This window comes from Cyprinus carpio, chromosome A8 (assembly GCF_018340385.1).
Source record: "Cyprinus carpio isolate SPL01 chromosome A8, ASM1834038v1, whole genome shotgun sequence".
Classification (NCBI taxonomy): domain Eukaryota; kingdom Metazoa; phylum Chordata; class Actinopteri; order Cypriniformes; family Cyprinidae; genus Cyprinus; species Cyprinus carpio.
Window position 1 is genome coordinate 7843942 of NC_056579.1, and position 23878 is coordinate 7867819.

General features: G+C 36.2%; 1 protein-coding gene across 3 annotated transcripts in view; it reads right to left on the reverse strand.

Moving 5' to 3' along the window:
- Positions 1-862: 862 nt before the first annotated feature.
- Positions 863-23878, reverse strand: part of LOC109095330 (BEN domain-containing protein 5-like) — a 254294-nt gene continuing 231278 nt past the window's right edge. The window contains exons 1-6 of one of the 3 annotated variants that reach the window (XM_042761913.1): positions 13713-14035; positions 12044-12165; positions 8607-8979; positions 6980-7128; positions 2382-2595; positions 863-2088 (exon numbers count right to left, since the gene is read on the reverse strand). In XM_042761913.1, coding sequence (XP_042617847.1) covers positions 1892-2088; positions 2382-2595; positions 6980-7128; positions 8607-8979; positions 12044-12165; positions 13713-13956 — 1299 coding nt within the window. In that variant the 5' untranslated portion in view covers positions 13957-14035 and the 3' untranslated portion in view covers positions 863-1891. Of the gene's footprint in view, positions 2089-2381; positions 2596-6979; positions 7129-8606; positions 8980-12043; positions 12166-12969; positions 13641-13712; positions 14036-23878 lie in introns of those variants that run through there. The other 2 variants (XM_042761914.1, XM_042761912.1) reach the window with 2 other exon arrangements.

Consider the following 23878-nt stretch of genomic DNA (forward strand, 5'->3'; position numbering starts at 1 on the left):
GAGCACTGCTGACAGTTTTACCCCACATCCACACATGGTGCCTGGAATCTCTCCACACTTACACCAAAGTACAGTTAATGCAATATCAGCTGATATAAAACGGAGAACACAGTTCCCAATGATTGCCAGCTAGAAAAAGGCCCCGCAGCCCAGCACTGATTTCCACTTACCCTCTGTCCCAAGTGCAATTTACGGCTGGTAAAAGGTCTTAGGTGGTCTCCATCTCTGTAGACCCGATAACATAATAACTCCTGTCCCATGGCTAGTCCATCAAGTACACTGAAAACCAATTTGATGTGCTCTTGTTGTTTACAAGAATCTTATTTGATACTTTACGTCATTTTTACTGCATTGTTGTAAACTCTGGTGCTTTTGTAAACAACAAGACATCTCCAATAATAGGAATTTATGTATATTTCAAAATATGGCATTAAAATACTTTCTTCAGAGTTGAATCAGACAGCGTATCTGAATTACTGGTGGCATTTTCTTCAGGCCCCAAATTTTACCCAACGTATTCAAGTTGTTAAAATATACACTGCTATTCAAAAGGTCAGTAAGATTTTTTTTTTTTTTTAAATAAATACTTTAATTCAACAAAAATATTTATATTTTAAATAAATGCAGATATTTTGAACTTTTTATTCCTCAATGAACCCTGAAAATTTTTTTATCACAGTTCACACAAAAATATTAAGTTTCACAATTGTTTTCAATATTGTTAACAGTAGAAATTGTTTCTTGAGCAACCAAATGACCATATTATAATGATTTCTTAGGGATCATGTGACACTGAAGACTGGAGTAATGGCTGCTGAAAATTCAGCTCTGCCATCACAAGAATAAATGACATTTTAAAATGTAGTAAAATAGGCAGAAGTCATTTTAAATTGTAATAATATTTCACAAATTTACAGTTTTTACTGTATTTTCTTTTAAAAACAAAGGAAAAAAAATTACTGAATCCAAACTTTTGAACAGTAGCGTAAGTGACTTGAAAACACGTCATCGTAATTACAACTTCTAAACCACAGGAATTTCTCAACAGGACTTTAAGGCACAGCCTAAAGCAAACATAAGAAGTCTACTGATGATCGTAAAAAGTCTAAATTTAACTTTTAAGAGCAATTTGATCACCTTTTTGTGGCTTACCTCCAAAGAAACGCTACCAATTCATCTTCCAGGACAACTGTTTAGCACCACTGACTACATGTGACCTTTCCACCCCTAACAACCATCAAGAACAAGAACAGACCATCAGTAGTCATCTCAGGAAAGCAATTAACGGGAGCAATTAGGCCTAGATCGATTAATTAAATCAATCGTTCATTAAGACCACGCAGGGTGTGACCCTGTTTAAAAGTGCAACTCTTTATGTTAAGTACCTTTAGCAGATGGTCCCTGTGAAGTGACCTTACCCATCCTCCCCCCAATTAAGACTCCAACACTAATTCAGCATTTATGACACCTCGCAAACATCCTCCTGAAACAAGAAGACTTTTTCAGAAAGGGAAACCTCTTTAGTACATTAGGACATGTTCTGACACAGAACACAAGCTGATGTGCCAAACACATTTTTCTCGCACACGATTTAAAGGATCGCTCCTGTCTATCAGGCATAATATCTGACCCACCCTGAGATCCCCCCATTAAAGCTTACAAAACCCCACCCCATTTACTCACAGAATGCACACCAGCATGCTAAGGCAGTGTGGAGAGAGGTAAAACTGTCAGACAGGCTGTAAAACAGGGTCTACGAGAGTAAAAGACAGAGAGGTCTTGGGAGGGCATCAGTGGAAATCTCAATTGGCAGCGCCGGTGATTACGGGCACCTTGTTCACCAGAAGTCCTTGAGGAGTAGAATGAGCTATGGTGACAACTTCATCGCCCCCTACAGACCATCGTAGGGGAAGTTCTCCATCTTCACCGTCTGCTGGATGAGAAGCTTGGACTCTCGTCGTTCCTCGTTCTTGATAGATTTGTTGATATCCATGATCTTTTCGCAGATGTATTTGTTCACTTTGGATAATCGCTGGGTGATCTCCGCGCTGTCAGCTGTTTCTTGAGACACACGATCATACAGACACTCTGGAATGAAATATTAGACTAGAAATTAGTTATTATTAAATTTTATATTATTAAATTTCTTGTCCATCTTGTTTTTTGTTTGCATTTTAAAAATGTTTAAGTTTAACTTATTTTTAAACCACATTAGTTGCTGCTGTGATATTGAAATCGTTACCGGTTTTGGAAGCTAAAATTTGTTCATCAATAACAATTCTCCAAATTATAACACGTCTATTAGCAAAACCAGAAATATAACTCCGACCTAATCTTTCATTTAATTTTAATAACAAATCTTTTAAAGTTAGTGTGTTTACCTCTAACAATTTTGAGCTTGCTCGGTGAGAGTGGTGGTTTGGGCAGGGCATCTTTCTTCTTCTTCGTAGCGACGCCAGTCACACTGCGGTTCTTCAGGGTTTCCGTGCCCCAGATCATCACCGCTAGGTTTTTAGTGAATTTCGAATCTCCCTGTGTCCGCTGTAGCTGGTGCCACTTCTCTTCCTCCACCCAAATCCCTCCACCCAAGTGCACCTGCAGGAGACAGACTCTTCTTCAAATATGCCTAATATACACACTATCACAGACAAGATTTTGCTTTGTGTCTGAGACATGGTAGCTTTCCCTTCACAATGAATAAAACAGCTCCGTTTTATGGAGGATGAAATGCAACATTCTATGTGTTAATTCAGATTCAAGCTTGCTCAGCAGTTTGTGTTGGATGTTATACACTTGTGCTCACAAGTTTACATAAACCTTGCTGATCCTTGCTGATGTAATATTGTGATATATTATTACAATTTAAAATAATTGTTTTTAAATTTATTATACTTTAAATTATCATTTATTTCTGTGATGCAAAGCTGAATATTTAGGATCATTATCACATGATCCTTTAGAAATCATTCTAATATGATGATTCATAATCAAAGTTGGAAACAGTTCTGCTACTTAATATTTTTTCAGAACATGTGATACTTTTTTAGGATACTTTGATGAATAAAAAGTAAAAAAAAAAAAAAAAAAAAAAAGAAGCTATGTTTTTAAAATATAAACATTTTGTAATAACAATATACACTACTGGTCAGTAATTTGGGGCCAGTAATTATTTTTTCTTTCTTTTTTTTTTAAATAAAATCAATACTTTTATTCAGCAAGGATGTGTTAAATTGATAAAAAGTGATAGTAAAGAAAATATATTATTAGAATACATATTATTAGATTTTTTATTTTTATTTTGAATAAATGCAGTTCTTTTTAACCTTTTATTCATCAAATATATTAGACAGCAGAACTGTTTACAACACTCATAATAAATCAGAATATTAGAATGATTTCTAAATGATCATGTGATAGACTGGATGCTACATGTGACACTGAAGGCTGGAGTAATGATGCTGAAAATTCAGCTTTGCATCACAGGAATAAATAATTTTTTTAAAGTATATTCAAATAGAAAAGTATTCTTTTAAGTTGTAATAATATTTCACAATATTACTGTTTTTTTCTGTATTTTTGATCAAATAAATGCAGGCTTGATGAGCAGAAGAAACTTCTTTCAAAAACATTAAAAATAGTAATGTTTCCAAACTTTTGGTCTGTACTATATATATATATATATATATATATATATATATATATATATATATATATATATATATATATATATATATATATATATATTAAAATATATATGAGGGCTGTCTGGAAGGTATCCAGCCATGTAATATGAAAATAGAGACATTTATCAAAGAAGACACAATATACAAGAAACATTATTTTTTAAATGTATATAAATATTTGTTATATCACAACGCCTTTATCAAGGTAATACTAAATAAATAATACGTCACACCATTACTAAAATCTGGGGATCCATGTGATGCAAATAATTATAGACGTATCTCAAATCTTTCTGTTTTAGCTAAGGTTTTGGAGATTTTAGTGTCTGATCAATTAAAAACTTTTCTGGTTTCACAAAATATTCTTAACATGCAATCTGGTTTTCTGCCTGCTTAAAAGTTATTGATGATATAAAAGCGGCAATTGATAAAAAGTTATTCTGTCTGGCTGTGTACATTGACCTTACAAAGGCATTTGACACAGTGGACCACTTCATGTTAATCAAAACACTGTTGAATACTGGTGTTGGTCATAGAGCTGTAAATTGGTTTCACAGCTATCTCTCTGAACGGATGCAAATTGTAAGACATGGGAATGTAACATCTGACCCTGTCGTCCTAAAAAAGGGTGTCCCACAAGGATCAGTTTTAGGTCCTTTGCTTTTTATCATCTATATAAATAATGTTTGTAGTGAATTTAATTACTCACAGTATCATTTGTATGCCGATGACACAATTATGTATTCGTGTGCCTCTACACCTGAGACTGCCTGTGCGAATTTGCAGTCAGATTTCGCCTCATTACAATCCGCCTTGTTTGATTTGAAGTTACTTTTAAATGCAAAAAAGACGAAAGCAATGCTATTTGCCCCCGTAGGTACTAAAGTCCCAGTTCTTGCTTTTAAGACACTCCAAGAAGAAGCTATTGAACTTGTTGATACTTACAAGTATTTGGGTATCTGGCTTGATAAAGGTTTTACCTTTAAAAAACACATTGAAGTTCTCGCTATGAAACTTAAATTTACTCTGGCATTCTTATATAGATTAAAATCTTGCTTTTTTAGGACTATAAGAAAAAGACTGGTTGCAGGACTATTCCTGTCTCAGATAGATTATGGGGATATCATCTATCAATTTGCTTGTCCATCTACACTGTCAATACTAGACCCTCTTTATCATGCGGCTCTCAGGTTCATTACAAATGCTGGCTATCAGACACATCATTGCATCTTATACAATATGGTAAATTGGTCGTCACTGAAATCGCGAAGGATGTGACATTGGCTAATTTTTATTTATAAAGTGATTTTAGGTATCTTGCCGTCTTATATTTGCTTAAAATTTCTTCGTACCCAAAGTACATATCAATTAAGATCTAGTGATGTACTACTTTTTAAGGTACCAAGAATGAGGACAGAAGCAGGAAAGAGGGTTCTGTCTTACTATGGTCCTTTGTGCTGGAATGAACTCCAGTCTAGACTTAAGATTGGTGCGCTAATTTCCTTAGCTGCTTTTAAAAAAAGAATATCTGATATGCGGACGGACATGTGCGACTGTTTTAATTAATGGTGGGTGGATATTGACTTCTAGCCCCTATTTCGTTTGTTTACATATTTTAAACTCATTGCATCTTCACATGCAAATATTCTGTAAATTTTGTGTAAATCTGCTTTGTATTTTATATTGTAATTTATTGCCTTGCAACTTATGATTGAACGTGTTATACAGGACTCCCTTGTAAAAGAGACTGTGTCTCAATGGGACTTTTCCTGTTTAAATAAAGGTTATATATCCATGACCTTTTATAGATGCTTGCAAGCCAAGTTTTACTCCACTCAAGAGCAATAATTACCTGATGAAATATTTTAGAGCAAAGCATAACTAGAAAATATATATTCATTTTAGAAATTACTTTTGACAAATTATCCATGACTGCAGGAACCCTATCCAGTTAAGGTTTTTTTGGTGTTTTGTGGTATGCAACAACACTAAAACCCTGTCGCATACCTTCTGAGACCTATAGGTACCGATAACCACATATTAGAGATGCATCACCCGTATATTCAGTGGTGAGGTGTCTGGGTTCATTAAATGCAGTAATGTGTTTTGACAGATGCCAGACGAGAGTGTTGACACTGTGGAGGACACAGCCCAACAAGCCATCAGGTGGATTGATGGGCAGCCGGTGAGTAACAGCTGAGGTATTGTGCCTTCTGCTTTGTCACCCTGAGCAGTCTTCAGGCTCAGATCCAGCGGCTTTTCCCCAATGCAACTAATGTGCTTTAGGCCCTGGTCCAGCAGACAAGCTTTTCACTGCTCTTAACTTAGAGGAGATTTGCTTTTCTACGGCTACCTGTCACTCAGGGCAATTCCTGTGGTACAAATAATTAATTCCGGATATGTGTGCATATGTGTAAGAGCCTAATTTGCTTTTGTTCTTCACGCTTGAACTGAGAACCCTTTCAGCATGTAACACAAATTCCCCCCTGTCATGCAAGGCAGGCGGAGGAACGCAAAACGTGGACCCGAAGTCTGCTAACAGGGCTCAAAATCACAGCAAACATTCTGGTTAAAAGGCCCTTTGAGACTGATGGGGGGGGGGGGTTTCGCTAGTCAATTAGACAAACCAAACCACTGCAAAACACTAAAAGAAACATTGAATTGTGCTAACATGAGGAACATCTGAACCACTAAATTGTCTTGTTTATACAACAGCTTAAAAGAGTGGCTGGAATACTGTCTGTTTTGAACTAATGACCAAAGTCAAGTCCCTTTTCTTTCATGATAGCCGTGAATAATGCCTGTATCTATCGAGTAAATATCAATGATGTTCATAACTTTGAGAGGTCTCATGACAATTGACACGTTGTTATTTAATAAATAAATACAATGAGGTGTAAGTTTAAATATACATATAATACTGTTCGAAAGTTTGGGGTCAGTAAGATGTTGAAAATAGCTGTGCTGGTTAATATGGTAAAAACGTGATCACTTTTTTAACTGACTCTTTAATGAATAGAACGTTTAAAAGAACAGCATACATTTGAAAGAGACATCTTTTGTAAGATTGGTGAATTGAAGTATTAATTTCTTTCAAAAACAACTAAAAACATACTAACGGCACACTTTTAAATGGCAGTGTATATATATTTTAAATATGTGGTGACTGATGGGCTGCTTTTCTGCTAAAACGGCTAGAATAAAGTGAGATTGGGCGTCATGACTTTCTGGGATGTTTAAGAATCAGAAAAACTGAAAATTGAAAAGACAGTAAAAACACACACAGGTTTACATACTTTTCCATCATTGAAGGTGTAGACGGTTCTCGGGGATGGGGAGTGGGTGGAGCTAGTGTTGGCTTCCTCTTGACACACCTCCTGTGGTTCACTTATCGGCTCCACCACCTCTGCTTTGATTGTCTGTGTGCCATTGTCGTGCATTGGCTCTGTATGAAGCAAAGCAAAACACTGCTCACCGTTCAGTGAAGCACAATTTAACAGAAGAAAGATGATTGTAATCCTGAGAAAGTGTCGAAGGCAGACGTTCCCCTCTCTCTAATGACAGTTCTGAAATCAGTTCAGTGTGGTCGCAGTAAGTCCTGGTCTGCTCCCTTTGGAGCACTGCCTAAAACATGGCTCTCCCGTGCCTCAAGACAACCAGGTCATTTTAGCTCAGTAAGCTGGCTTGGTGGCTGGTCGCACTAAGCTCTAATGTATCTGTTGAGTTTTAATAATGGTCAGTGCACTGCACGTCTGACCCTAAAGAACCCTGGCCGGTCTAATCTTCAGCCTGCTCCACCAGCTCACTCCACACACACACAGGCAGCTGGCCGGGACACTGGCCTGAACGCTCTGAACACTATGTCCTCTTTAAGCAGCATGTACTGTAGTCTTCATCTGAGTGGTTTATCAGTCCCTGCAACTCAGAACTATGTGGAAAATGTAACGATAACATCAAAATCATTAAATTATTAGGGCTGCCAATTTAACATGCTAATTTAGTACATTATAGAGATGCTAAAAAAAAAAATAAAAAAAAAAAACTATAAATAAAATGGCCAAAAAAAATAGTCTTGTAGATTACAAAATGGATTGCTGGGGACTGCAGGAGGATAGACTTATATTTTGGAATATGAAATGACAATATAATACAATGTATTGACTAAAGTCATTTTTTAAAGTCTATTCTATGAATTATGACTATGAATTATCTTCATTTGGAGGGGATCCTCAGCCAGTATTGATGCAAGCGATTCATTTGATTAATTAATACCATAATTACATGACATAATTAATTACTTGATATGCTGAATATTAAGTAAGTACTTGCTATGCTAAATAATTATCAAATTAATCAAATGATGAACATTTTAATTGACTGACAGCCCTAAAAATTACACAAGTGCGCATTTAAATTGCTGTCTGAAGATGTATTAAGTCCTTGTCTTCATTGAGTTGGACACTAAATACGTCACTCACTATTATTGCCCACTTAAAGCTGACCAGCGATTGCTGCTTTTGTACCAAGTGTAAAAACAGCTCTATGAAGCCTTAAAAAATGCTAACCAGCAAAACTGCATTGTAAAGCAAGCATTAAATGGATAGTCCTGATGTTAAATTCTAATTGGATGAGCCATGTTTGAAGCAGTTAAAAACAAGTCTGATACTAATCAGAAAATCAATGTCAGGGCCTGTTAAGTATGAATTTACAATACAGATGAATTTTAAGGGTTTAGGTTTTAATCAAAACACTGAACTTATATGATTCAGAGAACAATCAAAATTCTGAATCAGATTTGAACAGATCTGTTTAAAGATTTAGGTGCATATATTTTACATTTGCATAGTGTTTCGTTGCATCAGCATTGGTGTGAACAGTTAGTTTTTCAAGTGTGTCGATATGTATGATTCATGCAAATCTCACCGCTGCCAAGCCTCATGAGCAGGACGTCCTGGAGGCGTCGATTGAAATCACGCAGCTCCTTGACTTCAGTTAGCAGACTGCCATACTCCTTGAGCTTCTTGGCCTGCTGGAGCAGCTGCCTGCGTGTGCGCTCCAGTTCCTGCTGCAGGCGTCTCATTTCCTCTTCCTGCTGCCTGTAGCTGTGCACCAGCTCCTCGTATAGGACACGAGGCACCACGGCCTCATCCTGCTCTTCCTCTTCCTCTGTTGTGAGTCTGTCCAGCTCCTCTCCCTCAGTGCACGAGTTGACAGCGTTCCTCTCCAGCCGTGCCACCACTGCAGCCAGGCTTTTCGAGGAGTTGGAACTTGCCCGCTGCTGTTCCTGTGACTGGACCTGCATCACAACATTGAGCATCTTGACCAGTGTAAATTGCATACAAGGAAATAATGATAATATACTATTTATTTTTTAGCTATCTACCTTTCTCCAAAGTTAAGTTTTTACTCCCACACCTAATGAGAATCTTTCAGTTCACAAAATACACTAAGGGTAGTCACACTAGATTTTAAAGAACTAATTTCATGAGTAATCATTATTATTTTTATTGAAAATGAACACCACAGCACTGTGACGTCACATGGATGCATGGACACCTGACTCTCCAAACAGTTTCTCACAAAGCTTGTAGATCAGTTTATTTATTTTTTTGTGTGTGTTTGTATATATATCTTTTTAAATGTATTACTATAGATTATAAATAACAAAAAAAATCTACTCCACTTTCCCCACTGTAAACTATGATGGTTTAAAATTGTAACATTAAGTGATGAGGTCAAATTTTAATGCTTCGATCAAATGTTTCAACTAACCAAATTTGTAGGGCAGAGTTCACAAAACTTGAACTTTAATACACAAAATCCTACTCATATGCTTACATTCACATGGGTATGAATAGAGGAACACAACGTCTAGTGTGACTTCCCTTTTATAGCATGGTTGGAATAAAACTGTTGGAATAAAAGAGAACTTGAAAAGCTAGACTACTCTATAATAATCAAATAGTATCAATACACACAAAAATACATACTGATTTTATTGTGTAAAATTAAAACTAGCCTAATTTAATTTTAAAACTAATAAAACTATCACTGAAAAAAAAAATCACTTACAGGACAAAACATTGCTAAATCTTTACTATTTAATGTCACTGTAAGAAAGCTAAACTGGCTCATGAAAATTCATTTCTCTGATATATATATATATATATATATATATATATATATATATATATATATATATATATATATATATATATAAATAAACAAACACACACACACACACACACAGTCATGGGAAAAAATATGGGCACCCTTGGCCTTGGTAAATATGAACAAAGGAGGCTGTGAAAATTAATCTGCATTGTTAATCCTTTTGATATTTTATTTGAAAAATTCACAAAAATCTAACCTTTCATTGGATAATAAGAATTTAAAATGGGGGGAAACATCATTATGAAATAAATGTTTTTCTCAAATACACGTTAGACACAATTATTGGCACCCCTACAAATTCTTATGAATAAAATACCTCTGAAGTATATTCCCATTCATATTCACAATTTTGAGCACTCCAGGGTGATTATGAACATGACATTACACATCCAAGGCTTCCTGTTTCACAGAAATATAAATAGGAGGGAAAACAAAGCCCAAATGCCCTTAATCATCCATCACAATGAGAAAAACCAAAGAATATATTTCTGATGTGCAGCAAAAGATAACTGAGTTTCACAAATTAGTGAAGTGGCTTTAAGAAATGAGCTAGAGCAGTGAAAACTCCCATTTCCACCATCAGGGCAATAATTAAGAATTTCCAATCAACAGAAAATGTTACGAAACTGCCTGGAAGAGGACGTGTGTCTATATCGTCCTAATGTGTGGTGAGGAGGTCAGTTTGAGTGCCTAAAGACTCTCCAAGGACCACAGCTGGAGAATTGCAGAAAATAGTTGAATCTCTGGGTCAGAAAACATTAAAGAAAAATTGTCAAACAGCACCTACATCACCACTTGTTGTTTAGGAGGGTTTCAAGAAAAATTCTCCTAGCTTATCCAAAAACAAAACTCCAGCATATTCACTTATCAGACACGACTGAACTTCAAATGGGACTGGCTTCTATGGTTAGATGAAACTAAAAAATGAGCTTTTTAGCAGCAAACACTCAATCAAGGGTTTTGGTGAAAACAGGGATAAAAGTACCCCATGTGTACAATGAAATATACAGCTGTATTTTTGATGTTGTGGGCCTATATTTCTGCTGGAGGTCCTGGACATCTTGTTTAGATACATGGCATCTTTGATTCTATCAAATACCAACAGATAAAAAGTCAAAAAAGTGACTGACTCTGTTAAAAATCTTATAATGGACCATGTTTGGATCTTCCAACCGTACAATAACCCAAACACAAACCTCAAATACAACACAAAAATGGGTCACTGGGCACAAAACCAAGCTTCTGCTATAGCCATTCCAGTCCTCTGACCTGAACCCTACAAAAAATGAGTGTGGTGAACTGAAGAGGAGAAGCACCAACATGGAGCTGGGAATCTAAAGGGTCTGGAGTGATTCTGGATGAAGGAATGGTCTCTGATCTCTTGTCAGGTGTTCTCTAACCTCATCCAGCATAATAGGAGAAAATTTAGAGCTGTTAAACTGGCAAATGGAGGTTTAAAAAAAGAATTCAATAAAAGGGTGGTGTTAATTGTGGTCAATGTGTATTAGAGGAAAACATTTATTTCAGAATGATGTTTCCCCCCATTTTAAATTCTTGAAAGGTTAGATTTTTGTGAATTTTTCAAGTAAAAGATCAAAAGGATTAACAATGCAGATTAATTTTCACAGCCTCCTTTGATCATATTTACCAAGGGTGCCCATATTTTTGCCCATGACTGATTGATTGATAGATATATATATATATATATATATATATATATATATATATATATATATATATATATATATATATATATACATACACACATACATACATATTCTGTGTATATATAGTTCACACTAAGTTATTAAGGAACACACAAAGCTGGGTTGTAAACTTAATGGACTGCACAATTAAGAAGACATGTTACTAAAATAAAACGCAACACACCCAACAATGAGCGAAACACATGGCCTTTTTGGTATCTTGCTAAAACTGTCAGATTAAACTGAAACATCTGAAATATCAGGACTAATTCAGTAAGTTTCAAAACATGTTATAGTATTTTGTCTTGTTTTGCTTGCGGAATATAAAATACACTCTTAATATCAGTAGAAAATCCCTGTTGAGCCATAGCTGATCTGTTCTCATGTTTCCTATCTACAAATCCAAACAAGCAACAAAAAGCTTGCAAATGTCTTACTCTTCCAAATCTTAAAACCTTTCTTAAAAACCTATATACCAACCTTTTTATGTCTAAGGGGCATTCTCTCCTCACCAAAATGATTCTCCACTGTATTCCTGTTCGACATCTTGGGTATTTTCATCTTCTTTTGCATAATACTGTGCTCAAATTCCTCAATGCTTTCTAAAAAAGAGGAGGGGAAACAAGTCAGAGACGCATATAATATTTCATCTCTTTGCTCTGAAATGATACGGTTAAAACAAGGACACATCAGCAAAAGAACATTTTATGAGTTTGGTGGAGAAGTTTCCCAGTAACCTTGTAATGACACAGATGACTAGCTATTGTTGCAATAAACTATTAATGGAGCGTTTAACTTTGCAAAGTGACGTTGATGGTACAGTATCAATATGATTTTGACAGGCGGGGTCATCACAGCTGTCAACGTGTGATGCAGTGTCAAGTAACCAAGGCCACTTGGAGAAGACAGACCATATAAATGTGCCTACCTAACCCCTTATCATATCAAGTGTAAAATGCCCTCAATCATCATTTTAAGATCTTGAATGTTAACTAGGTATTAAAAGTTTTACATTGGCCAGGTATGAGAGATGAGACTCAAGGTCGGCCACAACAGATTGCAGACAGCTTAAGTTCAAGCAAACTGATTTAAAAGCTGTACAGGACTCCAGACCTCTGTCCCTAACAAGATCAGGGTTGTAAGGCCAAGTTTAGCCACACATGTAGATATATCTAAATAGTGCTGGTTGAAGAGTGGCAGGAGTGAAAGTGGCTGGAGGTTTTCATACCTTGAGCTGAAGCAGGAAGTGTCACGTGATAACAGATGTGCCACCAGCACTGATTTAAATCACACATAACTCCCTGACAAAGTTATGCTGGTTATAATTTAACAGTACAATATGCTGACGTAAGGTTTCAAGCAAATTGAAGGGCTTAAGAATAAAAACGAAACACAATAAGCCTTACCTGGCTAGCTGATGTGATGACAGTAACCTAGCTGCTTGAGCTAAAAACAACAAACAGTTAAAATTCTGAAATTTCTGGTTATCATAGCGGCTTTTCCGTATCTTTATCAGTTTAGAAAGCCTGTTAGTGTTACAGTGATTTTATCCGCGATTTAGCTTTTATGCACCGCCGATAAATGAAGGAAGCGTTAGCAGCAAGCTAACAATCGCTTAGCATCCTGAGCCTCTCTCTGCATTAAAACCCTCTTTTCTTTCGTTTCTACTTTCACGAACTTATCCAGAGGTTTTCGACAGGCAGTTCCTTTAGTTTATATTCAGACTGCTGTGCTTGTCAAGCACAGACATTATCACATCTCTCTATTACACAAACCCCTCAATCACGATGAGCTAAAAACATCAGGGCAATCAAGAAGACATCAAATCTATGACATTCTCCGTCTATATCAATTTCACATCAAAACACTCAAATTATATATTTAATCTTCTCTTAACACATGCGTGTTAAAGTATGTTCATGCAGGTCATATCATTTAAAAATAATATTTTGGATAACTTTTCATATTACGCCATAAATATGATATAATGCTTCACTTAAATGTTTCATGCACATGCAAATATGATTTATATCAAAGATGCATGACATTTCTGATGATCCGTTAAGCTTTTATATACTGTAGCATGCGTGTTACTGTTATTTATGAAGGTTATTATTATAGTTAATAAGAAGAGAAGAGCAGAACTCACCTGCCAGGGCGAGGATGTGTGCTTTGGCAGGCTGGCCTGCGCCTCTCAACACCACATACACCTTCTGATCATCAAAATCTCTTTTGTGCACGGGCTGGAAATCTTTCACGTCTGACACAGGTAACGCGTAGCACATGTCGTCCTCCAAGAAACGCACGAAAGCGTACATTATTTTTGCTCTTTGGTCCCTGCTCTTTGGGATAGGCTTGACAGTTTCCCTCAAAAAAGATATTAAAAAACACATATAAACACAAAGAGGGGGGAGATAGTGGGGAAGTCTCTGTGATCGACTGCTTCTGTCTGGCTGGTGCAGTTGAGGAAATGCAGAGCCTGGTCGCCACAGACTGAACTAATCAAAACAGATGCGACGAGAAGTTTATTTTGGCGTTTAAAATGTCGTTTGATTAATTACAAAAAAATAAATAAAAATAAAATAAATAATTAATATTTATTTTATATATATTTTTATAAATATAGATATTTTTAATTTTGGTGTTATTATTTTGTATAAAAAGATGGTATTATAATAATATTATTAATATTTTTGTTTTTTGTGATATGATGTATTTAAAATCCAGAGGCAGTTTCATAGTTATCATCAGGGGTGCATCTAGAAATTTATTTTTAGGGTGGCAAGGGGGTGGCATGAGGATTATGAGGGTTGGCAACAGCAAAGCACACAATCATTCAATCATCTGTACTTAATCTATAGTCAGCGTCCAGTCACCAATGGTGTGCATGATTAGTGATCTAACTGAAATAAAACTCATGATGTGGTATTACAGGAAAGTCCATCTTGAATCTTCACTGACGGTTTGATTAAACAGGTTACAGCAACACACAGGTGAGAAAAAAGGCAACTGACTTGCAAAATAAATCACTCCCTCTTACTGTTTACAGGAGAAGTCAGAAATAGCTCTCTAAACGTTTACTTTCATTAGCTATATGATCATAATATATGTGGTGTAAGTGTGGACTTATATTCAACATTTTATATTTAGACAAATTGCATGTCATAGGACGTCAAATTCAAATGAATGTGAAGATATCATTTGCAGTTCAAAATTGTATATTAACCATTTATCTCAAGGCTCTTTCATTTTTTAAATGTATAATTATGTATAATAATACTTTTAAGTGTTTGTTTTATTATTCGACCACAATAGTATCTTATAGAAATATAAGACACAAAAGTTTCTTATAGAAATTTTATAATATATGTTAACTTGAAAAATACAAATAAAACTGTTTTTTTTTTCTATATTTAATCATTTCTGGCAACTTGAAAATATGTTTTTATTGGGTTCTATTAAAAAATAAATAAATGTTTAACCCTTGTGCCTTCTTCATTTGGGAGTCACACTCATGGCCTTCGCGGTCAAAAGTGACCGGACACCTGAAATGTAACTTTTTTCTTCTTCAGTAAACTCAATCGAATATATTTTTGTTCAATAATATTTTTTGTTTGTATTTTGAGATAATTTTATGGTACTAATTAATATTTATGCAATAATACGATCATTTTTTCACATTTTTTTAAAAATAATTTTTCAATTAATGCAGTATTTCAGATTAAAACAGAGACCAGGCCTTTCCAATTTTTGAAGGCAGAATAGCACCTCCTGGTGAGAGCAAAAAAAAAAAATATATATAATAATAATAATAAAAAAAAAAATACAAAAAAAAAGAGAGAGAAACCTGTAATTTCATAGCGTAACCACTAGATTCCTGTATAGGACTCTATAGAGAGGCTTGTGAATTCCCTAGTTGTTTTTATACATTAATTGTTTACTTTTATTAGGTTGTGGATTTAAATGTATATTAAGGCATTCTAAAAGACCACGTTTTGTCAAGGTTTATATTTTTTGTTGTTTTAAATGTTGATTTGAAGTGTAGGTTTTTGGATTATATTACTACATTAAAACCTGAACACAGAAATCATAAAAATTTTATACAAATGTAACAAAAATGAACAGGAATGCTTTATCAGAGCTTAATACTTCTGGGTCTGATCTGATTTTAACCTCTTATTTCAGTCTTCTGACTCATTTTGGCTATATGGTTATAGCCATACCAATTCATTTGAGTATGTATAATTCTGTATGTGTGTGTCTGTGAGTGTGTTTAAGTATTTTTGTGTGTGAGTGGATGTATCTGTTTTACACTCTTGATGTTTTAGAGTGTAACCCCTTCCTTGCTGTCCACTTTTTTACTGCATTGTAGTTGAATTATTTTACATAGCTGCAGTGTGACAGTCACACCAGTTCATAGGTGTGTGTGTGTACAACTGTGTGTCCGCACATGTGTGAGTTGGTGTGTTGATTTTAGTGTTTGCACTGTTTCAATGTTTTAGAGTTTTGCCCGTTCATTGCTGTGCCATTTTTTTCTGCATTGTGGGGGATTTGTAGATTGTACACACAAAAATTTTCTGTATTTTCAATTTTTTCCCATTTCCTATGGTCTGTCATTTTTGACAGAAGACTGTGAGTAACAATTTTTTTTTTTTTTTCTGTATTTTCAATTTTTTCCCATTTGGTCTGTCATTTTTGACAGAAGACTGTGAGTAACAATTTTTGTGTTCACATACCAAGTGCCATAAAAGTCACCAAGTTCCGTACCATTCTGGTGAACCTACGATTTTAAAAAATTCAAAATGTAAAATTCTCCGGTCAAAAGTGACCAAAGACCCCACAAGGGTTTTTAATGATATACATTTCACTGTACATTTATTATATAGAACTATAATGTCAGTACACCATACTTATACAAATGATGTAAATACATGCATTTATTTGCAATCAAAGAGATGGCAACTGATAGAAAAAGATTACTGGGATTAAAAGGTTCCTTATTCTGTGCCCCTCTAGTAGGATTCTGGCTCCCTCTAGTGGACAATATTAACATATCTTTATCTTTCAGTTGAAATGGCTGTTAGTTTAGAATTTGCAACATAAATGCATTAGAAAGTAAATTTACCTTCGGTTCTTGGACCCTTAACAACAAAATATCAATATCCAGGGCACCAAGACACTGTCTATTAAACACTGAACACATTATAATGTCTCTATACGTAAAAAGTTTATTAGGCTACTTGGATGATATGTAAATCACAGGTTTAGAGCATTGAGTTTTTATCAGAAGTACGAATGTTTGTAGGCATAATGAAAGGTCAAACAGAACATGCAAGCAATAGCAACCACCTAAGAAAAGACCTTGTCAATTAGCCAACATGAAGTTCTTTCAAAAATGTCAGTCTAGTTAAGATTAGATTAGATTGGGATCATTTTATTTTGTCGGATGTCAAATATAGGCTATCCATGATGAAGTCGAGCGTGCTCGGAGACGTATTCACACGGACACGAGGTGAAGCATGAGAAGCATTGTGGAAAATAATACTGTATATAATAATGGAACAACACTCCATTTGTTTGTGAATTGGGCTCCCCGGCTACACTGGTTGTCCTAGTGTTTCTGACTCGCCAAAGAGAAGGCATTCGTAAGAGTAGAGAAGTTGAATACAGCGCGAGCAGCTTTGTTTTCTTGCCTTTTTTTCGTGGTACATTTTTTTTTGTCATCAAATTAAAGCGCAGCTGCTAAAATTTGGTACAAAAAACACTGCTTATATTTATATTTTATCCTGGGATAAATCTAGGGTGGCACATGGGGTGGCAATGCTTTTTTTTAGGATGGCAGTTGCCACCCTGTGCCACCCCAATAGATTCGTCCCTGGTTATTATAATACAAATGTGTAAATGAAAGTTCAGGTGGTGTTGTTGTAAAAGCCTGTTAAATCGCTAAAAAGTAATGACTGGTATCAAACAGGTTTCCAATAGCAAGTAACTTTTCGAATTTAGAAAAGTTACTTTACAGACAAATTTATTGGATTTAATATCTGTGATATAATTGTAAATTTATAAAAGTGTAGTGCTTCCAGTTACCCAGAATGCTTTGCATTGGGGCAAATTGCTTAGGCCGGGTAATTTCAGCAACATTTTTGTTAAATATCAACTCTCACTGTACGAGTTAATTACATGCGATGTCAAGCCAAAGCTCAGGATTTATGTGCTCACTCTACACAAGATGAAACTTGACTGCTCACATTATATGTGCAAAATAAACATGTGGACACCCTGAACCAGAAACTGTAGCCTCCATGGCTTCCATCCATACCACACGCCATGTTGCCATGGTTTAGTTTCTGTATTCACAAGGGAAAAAGAGTTTAGGGTTCAGAGTTTGGTTCCGCTTTAGCTGTGCGACACCCTCATGAGGTGCGTGACATGTCAGAAATTTATCCATCCAACCAACTGCTGCTTGGGAGAGGCTAACAGCCTCTCATTACCCCCTGAACACTGCACGTCGAAATATGCACGACAAAGCTGAAATTCACATGAGTCAGAATTCGGCTCATAATTGGACGAAAATCGTGGACGAATGTATACCTGGCCTTAAAGAGACTTCTAAACAGGTTTGCATATATATATATGTGTGATCCTGAAGAATACCTCTTCCCTTGAATTGAATATATGTATATATATATATATATATATATATATATATATATATATATATATATATATATATATATATATATATATGTATATGTATATATATATATATATATATGTATATATATATATATGTGTGTGTGTATATGTGTGTGTATATATATATATATATATATATATATATATATATAATATTTGTCAGTATAATCCAGAATTGTGTGTCATTTCAGATGTTGTGTTACTGCTTTTGAGCTTTTTAGTCACAGAAGTATAATACTGACCATATTTAGTGATATTCTAAACCATGCCATACACTTTAAATATAATAATAATAATAAAATAATAACATTTATTATTTATTAATTATTTTATTTTTATTTATTTATTTATTGTTGTATATTATAATAGATATTGAATTGCCACATGTGAATTAAAAGCATATTTCAAAACAGATCTGGGATGAATGCACCCAACATGGAAATACCGTGGGATGAATGCACCCATTGTTGCATCCTTTTGAGTTGCACTGGGGATTCTTCACAGTGTTTTGCATGTGGTCTATTATGTGGAACATCAACATAAGTGTAAGGATCACAAGTCAAGGATGAAAAAGGCCCATGTCTGCCTGCCAGCACACTGTGGTTTTCCATCTCTAGGTATCCAGTACTGCATCTCCGTTAATGCATTTTCAATATCTCTCATATCCCTCTTATACGGCATAAGAAAAATCTTTCAGGCAGCCAGTCATTACCATAATCGATTCATTCACCCATTACTTTTGTTCTGCACCAATGGTCTCATATGAATGCTGTGAGGGAAGAGGTATTCTTCAGGATCACACCCGACTGTATCAGTGTTTCTGCCAGCATGCTGTTTTGCTATCCCTGCCATTCTCTGTTCCTTGTTTCTCTCCAAATGACAAAGGCTATCTGACGGAGAAGAAACATTTTGTTATTGTAAAACAGGCAGGTTGTTATACAAAAGGACGGATTTCTTCACTTGTACTTTAATAACAAGAAAGGCACAGTCAATAAATGGCACTAACAATTCGTTCTGCTTCGCCTGCCGTAATTGAAAAGTAAGTGATGCAGAACTTTGGATGCTTTGCCCTTTCTTCTTTTTTCTCTCTCCATTTATTTCCTTTCATTTTATATCACTGTTTGAGTCAGATCTGCCATCAAGTCCTGAGCTGAAAGTGCAGAGATGAGGTTTGCTCCAGGGATAAGACGTGTGCTTACGTTACCGAAGATGAGGATTCGTGAGGCCAACAGACAGAACATAATTTCTGCCCATGTATTCGGCTAAACACCATACATGAAAAATGACAGTGACTGTGTCATGAGCTATATGGACAGTAAAAGGAACATCTCAGTCTCAGTGGATGGACTGAGCTGAAGACCTGTGGGCTGGACTGGGGCCAGTGACATGTTGCTGGGCAGAGCAGTGTAACTGATGGACTGTGAGTGGACTTTGCAGAGACTGGGCACAGCACATAGCGAAAGGATTATTCTTAATCTAATCTGCCCCTCAATGGTTGGCTTGTCCTGTCCTCAGAGTATGCTCCAATAAGACTACTCAGATCCCCTGGCTGATGCATTCAAGTACCTCCAGTTCAGGACAGAATGTATCAAATGTGAATTTTGCAACTGGATTCTAAGCTGTTGTGAGCAACTTTCCAGGGATAGTTCACCCAAAAATTAAAAAATTTACTCTGGGATGACTTTCTTTTTTCTGCAAAATACAAAAGAATTCTGAAGAATGTTTAAACAGTTTGTTTATACAATGAAGCTCAATGAACTCAACACTGCTGACTTTTATTGTAGAAATAAATACTTTTTTTCAGAATATCTTATTTGTATTTTACAGAAGACAGGTTTGGAAGGACATGAGAGTAAGGAAGTGATGACAGAACTTGAATTTTTGGGAGAACTATCCCTTTTACATGAACACTTATGTTATGAGGTTCATTTGAAATAACTTACATTTGAAAAGATAGAGTTAAGCACCAAAAAGTGAAACTAACATTTTCAAAAGTTTTTAAAGACAGTAAAAGTCAGCATTTTCCTGCTTGAGGAAAAAACAAAACAGAAAATGGTGCTAACATAGACTGTAAGTGAAGAAAACAGACTAGGATATGTGAGAATTCAGAGGAAAAACTAGAAAGAGAAACATGTAAGTACAGTATAGTCCAGAGGAATAATTCATTGGATATTATTTGTTAAATCAGGTGACCATATCTCAAGGCTGCATGTCTGCATTGAACAAAAATTCTAAAGGTCATGGGTTTGATAAAAAAAGAAAAAGAAAAAAAAAAGAATCACAATGATTTGTGAAAATTTGGGAAAATTTGTCAAAATGACTGATAATAATTATTTGTAATGGCTCACAGCATTTCCTGCTCCTGTTCTCACCATCCCCATTTCCTGTTCCTTTGCATTTCAGTAAAAAAATAATACATAACTAGAAGGCAACTAAAGCTAAATATGTCCTTAAGACCAGGCCAAGAGCTGATGGGCATTTTGAATTTTAGCACATGAGCAAAACCTCTCACACAAAATTCATGAAAACAGATCAAATAACACCATGGCTTCACCCGGCGTGCTCTCACACACAGTTACTGTATCAAACAATGAGCACTTGAACTAAGTGTCTGCTCCCCCTCCACCTCTAAACACACACTTAGACTGGTGATGGCGCCTCATAAACTGTTTGGCAGTGTCGACATTATCAGCGGGCTCAGAGTCAGACATCATGTCCCTCCAATTAGAGCTTCACAGCTCCCCTCATTTCATCTTTATTGGTGATACATTAGCCACCATTAAATAAAAGACATGGGATAATCTCCATAATGATGTGGATGATGAAGCCGAGTGTCGGAGAGGGAGGTAGGAGCTCTGTGACTAGAATAGGAAAGAGGGTGGGTGTCGGGCGAGATGATGGTGGTGGGCATGTTTTGGGTCGGTGCCCGGGAGAGGATGAGGATGGTGATGAAGGTTGGGAGGGATGGACATGAGGAGCTGTGACAGCAGCATTAGCCGGGAACACATTAGCCATTACCACGCAGCCAATCAAAACAGTGCACCTGTGCCAATCGGGGAGATGGACAGACGCTTGTCCAGGTGCGCGTGAGTACGCGAGCATCGACGCTGACTGGCTAAGTATAGAACCAGACGGCAAGCTCCAAACCTGCCGTTTTTGCCAGAATCTGTGAAGCACAGAGGGGGACAGCAGGGATCGTTTAGAGAACATTTTAAAATAAAGGCTCCTGCATGTTTGGGGAAAAAGACGGCTTGTTTCAGGTTTGGAAAAAGTTGGCGGCGGCGTCTTCTATTGACCAGCAACTTACAAGGCAATGATCTCTTCTTGTTTAATTGAACCGCCCTTAATTACATTACTTTATTTTGTCCTTTAATTAGTGCCTCATGAATAATTGATTAGCCGTGAAGTCATCCGTCGAGCAATAAAAAAAGTGATAGCGCATGAAATGAACAGTAGCCCCGGAACAGAGCTCTGCATGGCACTGCCCTGAGACAGACTTCAACACTGACAGCCCGAGCAGACACAACTGTATAACCACTCCTCGATCCCTTCATCAAATATTTACAGGGGTATCATCGCCAGCACAGTGTCCCGCTGCGCATTCTCCGAGTGGCGACAGGGGGGACATTGATCTTCCTTTTAAAGAACAAACGAGAGCTTCAGAGATATTTCTTATACATTGGCCCTGTTTCTCTGGGGCGTACGCTATCGATCAGCATCGCCTCCCAAACCTCCAAATATGATCTCTGGGCTGCATTAATATGAAAGACTAGACTGCGCTTTTCCCTTTCGTCCTGGATAATGTCAGACTCGCGCTGCGCGGACACTTCATTTGTCCTCATTGTGTGCAGACGATAAACTGTGAATATTTGATTGCTTTGAGCTGATTACTGGATCCATCTGTGTGATAAAGACACATCAGAAAGAAGTCATAAAGGGTTCACTGGCAAAGCTGACCATATATAATCATTAGGCTTTTGTCAAATAGATATAGATTGTCAGATTGGAATCAAAAAGTTGAGTGCTGAAACTGGTAGCATTCAATATTTATATACAGCAAAAATACATAAAAGGGATAATAATGACGTTAAGTTAAAACAGTTTTCTGATTTCTTCCGTTTTTAAAACAGTAAAAAACAGATTTAACTTTCAAGCACACTTTAAATGGGCCAATTAATGTGAAGAGCTGATTGTACAGTGTTCAATCCATGAAACAACACAACCTCACAAAGTAGATTTACAAATCAGTGGACCCAGCTACCCACACAGACCTTAACACGCACACAAATCACAATAGCACTAATTATTGGAATTGGCGATTGGAATTTGTACGTAAGAAAATAAAATGAATTGAAATTAAAAGAAATTCATACTATTCATAATGAACTGCTATTTTTAAGCAAATAAATAAATAAATACAAAAAAAGTTGTCAAGACAAACTTTGAATGTTGGCTTCACAAAGCCTTGTTTTCAAAGATTGATGGATAGAACAACAGAACGGTTGTTAGATAGATAGATGATGTATAGATAATAAATAACTTAAAATCATAGGCACTGACACAGATTTTGCTCATTTGCTGTTTGATAAGAGATCTGATAGCAAGGAAGCCCCACACACTCACAGCATGACATTACACTTCAGGAGCAATTCTTGTCATCCTGGTTCTCATCCTCTCTTAAGCAGTCTCAGCTCTTCAGCCCTAATGGGAAGTGACATAATGTTTACCAAGAGTAGCTAATTTCACGTCTAGATTTACTAGGTGTGCTAATATGACAGCGGTAAAATCAAGGCCTGCAGTTGGCCATCACTGTGCGCTAATGTTTGAGTGTACGTGGGTGGATCCGTTAACAGGGCAGCGGCAGGTGGAGCGTGAGAACGAACCGCTCTTTGTTGAGCCGACACAAACATAAACACACACCAACGCATGCCACCATTTCACCAGGAAAGGAATTAATGAAGTGACCCTGCAAACAAGGCCTGGCGGTAACCAGGTAACCACAGCAAGTCTCCTCTCAAGCTAGCAGCTGAGAACGAATGGAAGAAATCAGCAGAGAACGAGCAGGGGTTGTTCAGTGTGATGAAGTCTCACAGGATAATCCCTGTTTCTTTCTCTCAATCACTGTTTTTTGTCCCTTTCTGACCGTGTAGGTTCCATATCTGAACTCACCTCTATTATTCACTCTCTAGCAGCAAACCAGTGGCCATTGTTTAAAAAGTCAACATGAACTGTCGTTTGCATAATTTGATGCATTTCTAAATGAAACATGGTATTTGATGCTAAAATATGTAAATCTGTAAGCTTAGGGGTAAGATTTTTTAAATATTTTTGAAAGAAGTTTCAACCAAGGCTGCATTTATTTGAGCAAAAAATACAGTAAAAACAGCAATGCTGTGAAATAGTATTACTATTTAAAATAACTGTTTTCTATATTAATAATATATTAATATATTTCCTGTGATAGCAAAGCTGAATTTTCAACAGCCATTACTCCAGTCTTCACATGTCACGTGATCCATTAGAAATCATTCTAATATGCCGATTTGATGCTTAAGAAACATTTCTTCTTATTATCAATGTTGAAAACAGTTGTTCTGCTTAATATTTTTGGAAACCGTG